Genomic DNA, 13,902 nt, shown 5'->3' with positions numbered 1-13,902 from the left:
TCTAGTGCTTCTAAGTCATCTTTTTATTTACCTCCATGGATTGCTTGGAAACCCCGTTTCTCTTGTACTTTATTCCACAACCTTTTTTTTGAAGGGGTTCTATTATTATGCAACACCATGGGTTAAGGGAGACTTTTCTTACACTTCTTGACTTCTCCTTTTCCTTTTCACCACATCCCCAACTTAGGCTTTTGGCCTAAGTTGGCTATTCGCTAAACCACAAATCAAGAGGATTATAAGTAGTGGATCAAGTAAGGTCTAGGGTTCATCAAGGTTCTTCCAAAGAAAGGTAAGGCTCAAAGGGTGTTCAAGAGAGTTTCACACGCTCACGGGTAGGCCACAAAAGAGGTATATGTCAAATTTGGCTCACACACTTCAAAAGTTGCCTAAGATCATTTCAAGAGCACACCTTACTAAATCAATCAGACTAACGGGGTAAATTCTATGTTTGTTCATGCAAGGTTCAAAGTAAGCTCATCATACAAGGCATCGACACTTAAGTCAAACAAGACCACACACTTGCGCTAGTGTGCAACAGTCATTACAAGAGAATCAATTCGATAAATGGCTAATCACAACGCGATGCAAAGAGTTCACATATTGTCTATGCAACTTCATTTGGTCTCATAGTAGCCGTACATTCATGTTCGTTCAATTGAGAGCACTATTCAAGTCATCGGTATTGATCGAAACCGAGACTCAATATTTGCAAAAGAATAGCCACATTCAAATCACGAGGGGTGGAAAAAATGTGCGAAAAATTCAAAAATCTTCGGAAGGGATCAAAATCATTTTGTAATTAAAAATAAAAGAAGCCTTCAAGCTCAAGCATCCATAGAAAAGCAGTATTTAACATAATTTAAAACAGAACAACCCAACTATGAACACAAAAGGTGAGGGCCTCACCCCACCACAATTAGAAGGTATTTGTCCTCAAATGCAAATAACAAAAATAGCCAACAAGTCAATCAAAGAAATACAGAGAGGGAGTTAAGGGGGGAGGGGAATCCTGTTTATGCATTCGTTTCATCTGCATGTGCATTGGTGTTTGATGCATCAACTTGATGTAAAATAATAGCTCCCGAAGTGTTTCCATTCTAGTTTGCATTGTTTCCATTTGCCATAGTTTCTGCAGCGATGTTAGCCTCACCCATTCTATCCACGTCATGAGCCGCCAAAAATGAATCTATGGTTGTGTAAAATCCGCATCTCCACGGAGGAATGGTGGGGTCAATAGGAATCCTTCTTCTGGTCCTAGCTTCCTTGGTATATTTCCTTTGTCTGGATAGCTCTGCTTTTTTTTTCATCTTCTTTAAACTCGCGTGCTCTTAAGTTTTGGGGTGGTTCATTTCTTCCTGCGACTTTTGGTCTAGTCATTTCGGCAAAGACTTTGAATACAAGTTAGACAGTCATTTAAACAGGAGAAATGAGGGTTCCAAGTGCAGAATTGCTTCGCCAAACTAGTTGGCGAAGTGCTTATCTAGCTAGGCTATTCGCTAAAAATGATGTACGAATGATATAAGGGCGGAGACAAAAGGTGAACAAACGGTTCGTTTGGCGAGTCGCCGAGTGCGACTTGCGATTTAGACTGACCGCCTAAAGCCACAGATCAATCGATACTTATAGCATCTTGTCAAAGGCGAAATGAGGACATTAAGCGAAACGCCGAGCAATTCGGCTAGTTTTGTTCATTTCGTCGAACAGCTAAACGTGTTTATTTTTAACCCATTTCTCTCAAATTTCACCCCGCAACCCAGATAATGCAATTTTAGGCTTAAATAACACAATTTCAACGAAGATCCATAGAAGTTTCATATTTTCCCCCACGTAAAAATCCAACTCAAAGTACAGTTGAATGGGAATCCCTCAAATCACGCGACAACTACTGAATCATAATCAATAATACATGCAATCCTAGTAACTCAGAGACTTAACATCGATTTTATACTATCAATCATTAAGCAAATGAGTACAATTTTTTTTATAAAATAACTAAAGGGTTCGATTACCAACCTTTGGTGCTGGATTAGACTGTACTGATGTGCTAGGCAACAATGCGATCCAAATCCGCGCACAATTCACTTAACTAAAATACTCCGAAAGTGCAAGAAATAATAAAACTAGAGTGCATGTGTGAGTTTGGGAAAGTGCAAAAGTGATGGAAAGAGAATGAAGTTTGAGTTTTTTACACATTTTTCGGAAAAACCGTCCAGTTCTTGTTCATTCGGCGACATTAATTCTGATCGCCGACCCTCTTGGCGATTCACAGAGTGTTCACTTGTCCCGCCAAGTTTTACAGATCCAAACCTAAACTGGGTTGGATCAAACGACGGAGTGTGTCGGGGTCGCCGAACCATTTGGCGATTCGCAGAACGGATCTTTCATTCGCCAATCTGCGCTTCTCATTCAATTTCCACGCTTTCACCTGCGCAATAAACACACCATTATTTTATCAAAATAAAACAAAGCAATAAAGAGATTTGGGTTGCCTCCCAAACAACGCCTTAGTTAGCTTCGTGGCACGACGCAAGTCCAACTTCAAACCTCATTCTTGGGGTTAGCCATAATATCACTAGGCAAACCCCCTTGTTGTCTCGGATTGAGATGAGACGAGATATGACCCATTTGGGTCTCTAACTGCTTGATTGAAACTGAATGAAAGGTAACAGTCTAGCTGAGGGTAGACACTTCTTCTTTCATGCCTTTCAACATTTTGTCTGACCCTTCAACTTTGTTTAGGATACGCGAAAGTATATCCTCGGACCTACCACCTTCCGAATCCTTGGGCTTCTGACGCTCGTGGGGAGGCACATATCTATCTTTCTCCCCATCCTTCCAATTTGGATTACGGTCCCTCCATTCACGATCTTGATCCTTCCAGCTGTCATCTTTAACCCATCCTTGGTTACCACCCTGCCTTGGGTAGTTTGAACGATAGCTCCCGCCTTGGTTAGCTAGAAAATTTACTTCTTCGTCATACATGGCGTCAAACTTCATTTTCTCAGGATTCGCACCCCCGACTCCCACAACATTGACACCACGGACACTAGCCCCCATGATATTTTTGGATAAAATGTCAACCTGCGTCATGATCTTGGCCATGTTTTGGTCTCTCTCATTGTCTTTTTCAACCTGCTCCTTCGATAGCTGAAATGTGACCAGTGAGACCTGGTCTTCGCGGGTGTACCATACCCTATTGATGGTTGTCATGCCATCGAGAAGTTGAGCTGCTACTGCATATGGTTGTTTCATTAATCCTCTGGGCGAGAGTTGGTCAGCTACACCTTTGTTTACCGAGTCTAGACTCTACATGGCGTCAAACTTCATTTTCTCAGGATTCGCACCCCCGACTCCCACAACATTGACACCACGGACACTAGCCCCCATGATATTTTTGGATAAAATGTCAACCTGCGTCATGATCTTGGCCATGTTTTGGTCTCTCTCATTGTCTTTTTCAACCTGCTCCTTCGATAGCTGAAATGTGACCAGTGAGACCTGGTCTTCGCGGGTGTACCATACCCTATTGATGGTTGTCATGCCATCGAGAAGTTGAGCTGCTACTGCATATGGTTGTTTCATTAATCCTCTGGGCGAGAGTTGGTCAGCTACACCTTTGTTTACCGAGTCTAGACTCTGGTAGAAGTATTGAAGGAGCACATTATCAGGTAGACCATGGGTTGGGCATTGTAGCACAAAATTTTTAAATCAGAGCCAAGTTTCGTGCAGAGGTTCTCCATTCAGACGCTTGAAGCTTTGGATGATATCCCGAATAGTCATCATCTTCGAGGGAGAGAAAAATCGCACATTAAATGTGGTAACCAACTCCTCCCACGAAGTGATTGAGTTACATGGCAACTCATCCAGCCATTTGCATGCCTTGCCCATCAATGAAAAAGGGAATAGCCTCAATTGAACTGATTCTTGAGAGATGTTTTTGAACGAGAATAGTCCACACACATCTACGAAGTTTCGAAGATGCTCGTGTGGGTTCTCATGAGCTAATCCACTGAAAAGTCCCTTTAGTTGCAAAAGTTGCAACATGGTGCTTGTTATGTGGAACACCGCATTTCCCTCTACTGGAGGTAGACATATAGCTCCAACACCTCCCATGAGATGCAGATCATTGATATTGGGCTCTTGGACATCGTTGAGGTTGGCGATGTCGTCTTGGTGGCCTACCTGGCTACCGTTGCTACCATTAACACTCATGCTTTATGAAATATTTACACAACAACCAAAACAAAACTAAAAATTAGGTAAGTAGACTACCACTAAGAAGAACAAGAATTCTACTAATCTAAAAATTCTCAAATAACACCACTCCCCCAGCAACGGCACCATTTTGATGCTTATTGTGACCAACGACACTAACCTACGGTACGAGTGTCTAGGATCGTCGATAATATAGTAACCCAACCAAGGGTTGGGGTCGTGTCCCAAATGAGTGGTTTTGAGAATTTATAGAAAATAAAATTTAGTTCTAACTAGTCGTAGCTAAAGATATTAACGATTAAAAACATAGTAAATCAAGGAGGTGCCACAAAAGTGTCAATTAACAAATGGGGATTTTGTCACAAGTGTAATAAAAACAACAAAATTTAAAGGGGAGATCAAGTATAGGGAGAAGTTCTTGGGGTGTGACCGCAATATAAATTGATATAAATCGCTGAGTACATGCTTTCGATAGGAAATTTGTAAGTTAATAGTGACTAGGCTAAGCTTTAGATGGAAATAAGTTCCCTCTCGGGCAACTTACCCCGTTTCAAATGGGTTCCTCTCGAACACCCATTTGCTACATGAAGGCCAGCCTATGCCTTACCTCACTCACTCTCTCGAGCTGAGTGTTAGGATATGGGACTAGGGCTCACCCTCTCGGGCTGAACCTCATGTTGACCCACTCCTTAGGCCATCAGTCTAGCGGTCTTGGTTTTTGCGACCTCTCTCTCTCGAGCAAGCCGAAAACACATGAGTGGTTTTGTATTTGCAACTACAAACCCATTAAATTAAATCACAACCACTAGGTGAAATCACCATTAAAATACATCTAACTTATCAGCAAAAAAGACCCAACAATAATATCAACACATATTTGCTAAATCACACCCCAAGAATGGGGTTTTTTAGCCACATATCAAGAGATAGAAATTTATACCTAAATGAGTTTGCATTCAAATGGGTATGAAGATTTAAGTCTTGTTACATGCCAAGAATGAAGAATCCAAGAGACCCAACTCCAAATCTAGAAGATGAAACCCTCTTCTTCTTCAAGTCTCCAAAACCCTCCCACTTAGAGCAAAAAGTACTATTCTATATGGGAATTATAATAATTGTTCGAATCTCTCTAAAAATTAATAAAGAGTTTAGTATTTATAGACTTCAGAAAATAGTGCTGGCGGATTGCTCGGCGAGGTTAGTCGGAATCGCCGATTAACTCGGCGATTCACCCTTTGGTGTAGTTCGTCGCCATCTTGCGTCAACCTTCAACATCGTTGTGCTCTGTGTCATTGGGCGACATAGTACTGCTTCGCGTAACTGCTCGGCGATGCGCTGACTGCTCCCTTTTCCGCAGACTTGATCCTTTCCTTCAGGGCTCAGCATACTGGAACAAAGGGCGGAGTGCGTCCCTTCGGCGAATCGCCAAGCGTGCTTGGCGATGCTCAAGATTCAGCTTTTTCGTTCTTTTCAGCCTTTTTGTTCCTTTTTGCGCCTAAGTGTCCATGCTTCCACTAAAACTTCAAATACCTGAAACTTAAGTGTTTTCATCAGATATTTAGAATAAATAAGAATTTGAGGACACTATTTCTATTAAAATAAAGCCCTAAATGAGTCCAATTTGTGGACTCATCACTTACCCTCAAACATTTTTCATTATGGTATATCTGGACTTTAACCTGGTGTTTTGCCCTTTTGGTGCGATGGGACTTGAATCCACTGTCTTACCCTTAATCAACTATATAATAGACCAAGGTACAATATGACTCACCCTTTGAGTATTTCAAAATAATCAAAATAATATTCAAACTCATGCTACTAAAACTTAATACCTTCTTCTATTTAAGGAATTTTGTGGAGCATGTCATATTCAACTAGTAGTAGTATATGCCTTTGGTTCTGGTAAATGTTAGTGACCGAACACTATTGTATTCTAAATCATAAAAATATTCTAGAAAATACATACCTGATTTTATGCATATTATACCTTGATTCCAGTAGTTATCATTTTCCTTCTTGATTCTGATAACGAGATCAACCAAAACATGAGCTAAAGAAAAACTAAAACTCAATCTCAATTGACTAGAGTCTCGTGCTGATAATGTGTTGTAAAATATAAGTAATATACTACAAATAACAATATAGACAAAAGATATATATATANTAGAATGTAGAGGTCATCTTATTCAAATGTCTTCATGTCTCTCTATGTCTCTTTACAATGGTGAAAGAACAACCTTATTTATAGGTTGAGAAATCACTCCAAAAGTCACCATATTAAGTGTCATAATAAATAGATACATTCTTATCCAAAAAGGTTCATAGAACTTAGGGAATACACATAGATGATAAGTATAAGTTTATGGATAAACTCAATGGACAATCCACTTAATTAGTTCAATGGATTTATATCAGTTTTAAGTTATTATCTATTAAATTAATATAACTTAATGAAAAAATAATTTATTTTTATGAATTTTATTTTTAGTATCAAATCAACTAGAAAAAGAAAATATTAAAAAAATTATGCGGGGCGGGTTCTTGCGGGGGGGGGGGGGGTCTATGCGGGGAGGAGTGAGGTGAGTTGAAAATGAAAAAGGTAGTTATGCGGGGCGGGTTAAACAATTTGCAGATTAAGCTCAACCCGCCCCGCCCCATTGCCATCCCTTAATATTCTAGACCATTGTCATGTATTTTTTCGATTTCTCATGCGGTGTTTGGTATCCATATTGGAGTAAATGTTATCAGAAGAAAAAAGCACAAAGAAGCTCTAAGGTTCGTTGAGGCTTTAAGTCCAAAGTGCAAATAAAGTGTGAACTTTAATGAGGAAAAAAGTATAAAGGCTGACAAAATACAAATATATATGTTTAACCCAACACTAATTTATAAGCATGAATGACAAATAAATGAAAAATAAAATAAAAATAATCACGATAAAGTGAAAATATAAATTACTTAGTGTCATCTCTACCTAAGAGGTTCGTCGGCAAGGAAAAGTATGTCTTATAACCTTGATGATGACATTGAAGCGCACATTAAGCGAGGTGAAGCGCTAGCCTCACTTCAGGGCTTAAGCGCGCTTAAAACGTGCTTTTGATAACACTAATTAGGGCTTCAACTATTCTGGAGATGCATTAGGCTCATTATCGGGATATTACTCCCTTACAAGATTATTCACATACCAAAAACTCAAATCCGAGACCTCTAGTCCATCCTACCGTATAACTATAGAGTCAAGTCTTCTACACATTAGCCTCAATAAATTGTAAAACTTCAGATTTGTTCAAATTTAAGCTGATCTGTATAATTACATGATATATATCATATGATTAATTTAAATATTTGAGAACATGAGCAAATATTTTTCAAAATTTGAATTGAAAATGTCAATCAGCCCACCCATCTTATTTGACCAGCCAACATCTATGTTTTTCAATGAATGTGGTTTCATGGAATAGTTTTATTGATTAAATATTTTAATTTCTTTCTTAAATTTATATAATCAGCCGCCCCTCATGCATGTTAAATTGCGTGGGAAAAGACCAATTATCTTATTAAAGTTTCAACTTGCATTATATATTTCATCTGCAAGATAACTAACTTGGACTTTGGGACACATGCTTTGTTGGACAGCTCATACATTGCTATTTCTTAATCCTTCTGACCTGAAATAATGAGTCGGTATAACCTCTCTCGAGTTTAGCCATAAGAATACACTGAACTGTGTGATAGGGGGAAAACTAAGGATTTCGTGCTTGCAAGGATGAATTGTGGCCTGTGGAAGCAACAACTGATCTGTTGGAAAGTTCCTATATAAGTTGTCGGATTTTTTTTTTTCTTGGAATGCATAGTTCAAGTTGAGTTCCCTTTTATACCTTCCAAGACATCGAGAGGGTAGGTATAGTGGTGTGCATCGGTCGGTTCTATATATTATCAATTTGTTTAATCGGTCCGGTAAATTGGTCGGTTCGATTTTTGCAGACCCCTAGGTAGGTAGAGCACTTTCACTTTTTTAAGCTTTGATTTTTGGCATAAAACATAAAGGCATAATACATAGATATGTCCTTTAACTTTGCCTCAACTCATATTTTTGTTCTCCAACTTTGGGTGTGCACTCAACACTTAAACTTATATAAAGTTGAATAAATAGACATGACACGCGTCTTACGTGGCATCCTACATAACAATTTGATTTCTATGTGACATCCTATGCCACGTAGGACTCATGTGTCTACTTGGTTCAACTTTATACAAACTTAAGTGTCTACTTATGCACATCCAAAGTTAAATGACATAAATGTAAAACGAGGCTAAGTTAAAGGGCACATTTATGTATTATGTCAAACATAAATGTGCCCTTCAACTTGGCTTCAACTTGCATCTATGTCTTCCAAGTTTGGGTGTGCACAAGTAGACACTCAAACTTGTATAAAATAAAACAAATAGCCATATTCGTCTTACGTAGTGTCCTACATGACAATTTTGTGTCTTACGCATGACATTCTACATATAATATGCCACGCAGGATGAGTGCGTCTACTTGTTCAATTTAGACAATTTTAAGTGTCTACTTGTACATACCCAAAATTAGAGGACTTAGATGTCAACTAAAGCCAAATTAAAGAACATATTTATATGTTATGCCCTTGATTTTTCCATCCACTTGAAATGGTAAAAGGCACTTAAAAATTAATTAAGCACTTTTATATTCTTAATTAGATCACCTATTCTGAATAGTTTTCATACAAGTTGTTAGTGGTTAGCATAATATTTTAGTGAGAGTAGACATTTAAATATTGACCAAACTTGTGTATAAATTTTGATATTTGCTAGTGGTTTTTAGTGAAGCTAACAAGAAAAAAAAGTTCATTGAGACTGAGATGGCAGCAAAGTCCAGCCCAGTTCCTCTCCTTACTCCTTACAAAATGGGAAGTTTTGAGCTCTCTCATAGGTACTGTGTAAATGTAAATTTGTGAATTGTGTTACTAGAAAGTGCTTTGTTTTTGTGTGACTAAGAAATTGTATTATATGTTCAGAGTAGTGATGCCACCAATGACAAGGAACAGATCATACAATAATACTCCACAGCCACATGCTATTGAATATTATGCTCAAAGAGCTACTAAGGGAGGCTTTATCATTTCTGAATCAACTAGTGCCTCTGACATTTCCAATGGGTAATATCTCTCTCTCTCTTTTTTACTAAATGATATCTATTATTTGAGGGTCCGTAGTTCCATCTACGGGCTGTAGACATGGTCCGTGTAAATCAGGCTAATAGTCAAGTCTCAGTACTTTGATCTACGAGTCAATCTACGACCTGTCAACGGAACTCGTAGAAATCTGGCTGAATGCCAACTGTCTCTGAAATCATTCTACGGACACTATCTACGGTCCATGGTCCATTCCACGAGCCGTAAACACCATTAGTAAAAGTCGGAAGAATTTCACTAACTCTGAACCTGATCTATGAGCCTCATCTACGGTCCGTGGTTCCTTTTACGGCTCGTAGATGTGGTCCATAAAAAATCAGATTTTTCTGGAAATCTGCATGTTCTGAACTTAAAATATCTGGGGTATTACAAAAACCATCTATTTTCTGGTAAATACATTACAATATGTTTTTTCATACTTTCAATATTCAATTGTAGCTAGTCTTACACCTTCTAATCGACCTGAATTGCGTACTGATGATGATTCATAACTGTTAGTATATATGAGACTTATTTTAGTTATTGTTGTATTTGAAGGTCTCCAAATATGCCTGGAATTTGGACTAAAGATCAAACAGAGGCATGGAAGCCCATTGTTGACTCTGTTCATGGCAAAGGCGGTGTCTTTTTTTGTCAGCTTTGGCATCCAGGGCGACTATCCGATTCAACTCTCAACAATTTCATAATGTTTTGGAAAGCAGGTAATGTATTTAATATAATGCTAGCTAGATTCTCATGTTTGCGCTGATGGTAATTAGGCCTAGTCTCTTTATATGGACTTAAGCAATCCTTGTCTCTCGAGCTAGCTAGCTTTTATGGTTCCGTCTTAATGAGCTAATGTTGAACCATTTTCAGTTCTTGAGCTTATTTTTGTGATTGAGTTAAGTTCAAGATCCATTCTTTTGATATATCTTACTAATGGAATAACAATAATGCATGCTCTTGTATTTTGTTCTTTACGATGTGTAGTACCTGACGATGGTGAGTACTTCAAACCAACACCAAAGCAACTAAAAGCTAATGAACTCCCTCTCATTGTCAACAATTTTAGAATTGCAGCCCGCAATGCCATTGAAGCTGGTAATAACTTATCTATTGATTTAACACAACTTCACCACATTGCACAACTTTTACTTGATAACATGTTGTTGTTCCTCAAAATGAAGGATTTGATGGAGTCGAGATCAACTCTGCAAACAGCTACATAATCGATCAGTTCTTGAATGATCAAGTCAACGACAGAACCGATGAATATGGTGGAAGCATTGAGAACCGTTGTAGACTTGCTCTAGAAATTATAGGAGCAGTTGTGGAAGAAATTGGAGCAGACAGAGTTGGCATAAAACTCTCTCTATTTTCTGAAGTGTATGGAAAAAAAGACTCGAACCCAGAATTTCTATCGACTTATTTGGCTAGCGAACTCACTAAGCTTGGAGTTTTATATCTACATGTGTTTGAGCCAAAGGACGAACCTCGTTGCCTAAAATCAATAAGGAGTGCATTTGAAGGGACACTTATTGCTTCTGGTGGATACAATAAAACTGATGGAGATGAAGCAATTACTGAAAGTTATGCTGATTTGGTTTCATTTGGACGTTTGTTTTTGGCAAATCCTGATTTGCCTAAACGTTTTGAAGCGAATGCACCGTTGAACAAACATGATAGGAGCACTTTCTATAAGACTGATCCTGTAGTTGGTTACACTGATTACCCGTCTCTTGAAATTGCTTGTTAATTTGGTTATAATCTTTGTGAAAAACTATGTTTTGCTCGGACTCTTAAAAAATGTCGACAGGGGACTATTGGATCCTCTAAAATTAGTGCAGTCCGAGCAACGTAGATGAACAATAATGTTGTTTGCTTCTAGTTGATAAAAAGGGGGTATTGTTTTCGAAATAATAATAGGAAACTTACTTTGTATTGATGTATTCAAGAAGGAAGTTATGTACTTGTATGTACCTCTAATATTTGTTTATAGTCTTGATCATTGTCTAGCATTTATTTTTTGTTTTTTCATATATCCAGTGTTTGAACCCGAGACCTCAAATGGAGGGATCCTATTCATCCATATCGTATTTTCCTAATGAAGTATTCAGAGCACAAGTGGTAGGCAATCACTCTTTTATTTTCCCAATTTATATAAACCAGCTCTTCTCACTTCCATTTTATTTCACTTTTCTTCCCTATACTATGCTTCACTTTTTCTTGGTGTATTTGCATAAAGATTCAATCTTTTTGGTGTTTCGATTAATGGGTTGCTCCGTTTCTCGTTCCTATCATGACTTTGGTACCAGAAATGTATCAAACTCACATTCAGCTCCAGTTTCAACAACACTCTTCCTACCGACACCTCTAATTCACCATCCACCTCTTTGTAAAGGGGACACCAATCACTTAGTTTCACTCACTTCCTCTACCTATGGATCGCTTGATCATCGAGTTCTAGACAACCCCACCACATCTGAGGATGACCCTTTATCTCCTGATGCAACAATCAACACTTGGGAGCTAATGGAAGGCCTTGATGACATAGATTTTCGTATGGTTTCGTCCCCTGTATATGATATTCAGAAAGAATTGGTGAAGTCTAATGAGCACCCGAGTACGAAGCCATTATGGAAGCATTTGTCTGAGGAATCATTGTTGGCGAAAATGGATCCTAATGTAGCTTTAAGTTATAGAAAAGCATTGTACTCTTCCAAACAATATAAGCATGATCAGGATGATAGTTCAAGTTGTTTGAGCTCATTTTCGCGTAATACTGATCACATCTACTTAAAAGGTACTGAAGATAAGATTGTAGTGTATTTTACTAGTCTGAGGGGAATCAGGAAGACTTATGAAGATTGTTGTTCCGTGCGTATGATCTTTAAAGGGGTTCGTGTATGTGTAGACGAAAGGGATATCTCTATGGATTCATCGTATAGAAAAGAGTTACAAGATGTGTTACAAGGTAAAACACTAAACTTGCCTCGGGTGTTTATAAGAGGGAAGTACATTGGTGGTTTAGAAGAGATTAAACAACTTCATGATACCGGAGAATTGGCTAAGCTTTTAGAAGGGTTCGCGGTTATGAATGATGGATTCACTTGTGAAAGTTGTGGTGAGGTGAGGTTTGTACCATGTCCTAGTTGCAACGGAAGCCAGAAATTGTTCGAAGAGGAGGAAGGGAAGTCGAGGAGGTGTCCACATTGCAACGAAAATGGATTGATTCGTTGCCCCGGGTGCTGCCCTTGAATGCAGCTAGCTCTGGGATTGATCACTTAGGGTTCTTTGTTCTTGTTATTACAAGTATATTTGTACATGGATATGTCTAGGTGCAAAAAGTATATTGTATACACTTGCAGTAAGTTATGTACTCTCAAGTTATGTCGCTCGGATACTTCAATAATAGTACGTGTTGAATCCTTCAAATTTCAAAATAGTATATTTTTGAAGGATCCGACACGAGTATGATAACTTGTCTACATCATTTATTGTCGGTGGCTACTAATCTTGCCTTACTATGGAACCAAGTGGCAAATGCAAAAATGCCAAAATTCAAGAGAAATATTTAGTTATGGCCCCATTTCTTAATAATAATGATAAGGATGTTAGATAAGACAGTTGCAATACATTGGAGCTGTATATTAATTAATCACCAGAAATTTTGGCTGGTTATCTGTTTCTGCCATAATTGTTTAGTAAATGATTTTTTTAAATTTAGATAATGGTTTAAAGATGCATTTTGAGTAAATTGATGAAAATGTCATGAGCAAACATTACTCCAACAGTTAAATTTTTTGTAAAATGTTAAATGATTATTTAATGTTTTATCAATCTCAAAGAGCTATATTTGCACAACTACTAAACAATGGGAAAAATTCTAAATAATGGCCTAACAAGAAATATTTGCATAAATCAACCTTTAATAAGTTGTCTCGAGTCATAAAGAGGATATTGATATATTTATTAGTAATTTAATTATTTGATATTCTGTATTCACTTACTTGACTATTTTGAATCTACCGCGTAGGGCCCGATCCATTAAAGGAAAAGTTGGCCGGCTCAAGTATATTTGTAGCCTAAAGCCGAAATCAAATGGAGGCCTTAAACTTTATTTCATGGAAAAATTACATAAGTGAAGGTCTTTTATTTAATAATTACCACTTTTAAGTATACTTTTAATATATTACCATTTTTGTCAACTTTTGGCAATACTTACTTAAAACAATTTTGTTCCTTTAAACTTAGCAAAAAATGTTGTCATTCGCAACTTTTAGCAATATTGTCATTTAGCCAAATTGTTATACATGGTTAAAAGAATAATGTTGACAAATGTCATAAATATTTTTTAAAAATTATACACGTAAGTGATTTTCCCTTTTTTCATTTATTTTTATGAAGTTTATTATAGCCAGTTCAATTAAGACATAGTATTCTAGATGTGACAAACTTCTTCTAATAATTCTTTTGAAAAGTTCACATTTTCTAC

The 13,902-nt window shown here is 37.6% G+C and overlaps 2 protein-coding genes across 2 annotated transcripts in view; both read left to right on the top strand.

The window, feature by feature from the left end:
* Positions 1 to 11,376, top strand: part of LOC102605467 (12-oxophytodienoate reductase-like protein) — a 20,611-nt gene extending 9,235 nt beyond the window's left edge. The window contains exons 4-8 of the mRNA XM_006340029.2: positions 9,064 to 9,166; positions 9,252 to 9,392; positions 9,966 to 10,129; positions 10,398 to 10,508; positions 10,595 to 11,376. Coding sequence (XP_006340091.2) covers positions 9,064 to 9,166; positions 9,252 to 9,392; positions 9,966 to 10,129; positions 10,398 to 10,508; positions 10,595 to 11,163 — 1,088 coding nt within the window. The 3' untranslated portion in view covers positions 11,164 to 11,376. The remainder of the gene's footprint in view (positions 1 to 9,063; positions 9,167 to 9,251; positions 9,393 to 9,965; positions 10,130 to 10,397; positions 10,509 to 10,594) is intronic.
* Positions 11,377 to 11,448: 72 nt separating this feature from the next.
* On the top strand, positions 11,449 to 13,036 carry LOC102605132 (uncharacterized protein At5g39865). Its single transcript, XM_006340028.2, has one exon. It carries the CDS (start codon positions 11,475 to 11,477, stop codon positions 12,663 to 12,665), a length of 1,191 nt encoding a protein of 396 aa, XP_006340090.2. The 5' UTR covers positions 11,449 to 11,474; the 3' UTR covers positions 12,666 to 13,036.
* Positions 13,037 to 13,902: the final 866 nt, after the last annotated feature.

The sequence above is a fragment of the Solanum tuberosum genome, unplaced genomic scaffold (assembly GCF_000226075.1).
Source record: "Solanum tuberosum cultivar DM 1-3 516 R44 unplaced genomic scaffold, SolTub_3.0 scf00016, whole genome shotgun sequence".
Classification (NCBI taxonomy): Eukaryota; Viridiplantae; Streptophyta; class Magnoliopsida; order Solanales; family Solanaceae; genus Solanum; species Solanum tuberosum.
This window is presented reverse-complemented; position numbering and strand designations above follow the sequence as displayed.

Excerpts from the sequence above, each read along its gene's own strand:
- LOC102605132 (XM_006340028.2), top strand. The coding sequence starts at position 11,475 with ATGGAGGGATCCTATTCATCCATATCGTATTTTCCTAATGAAGTATTC.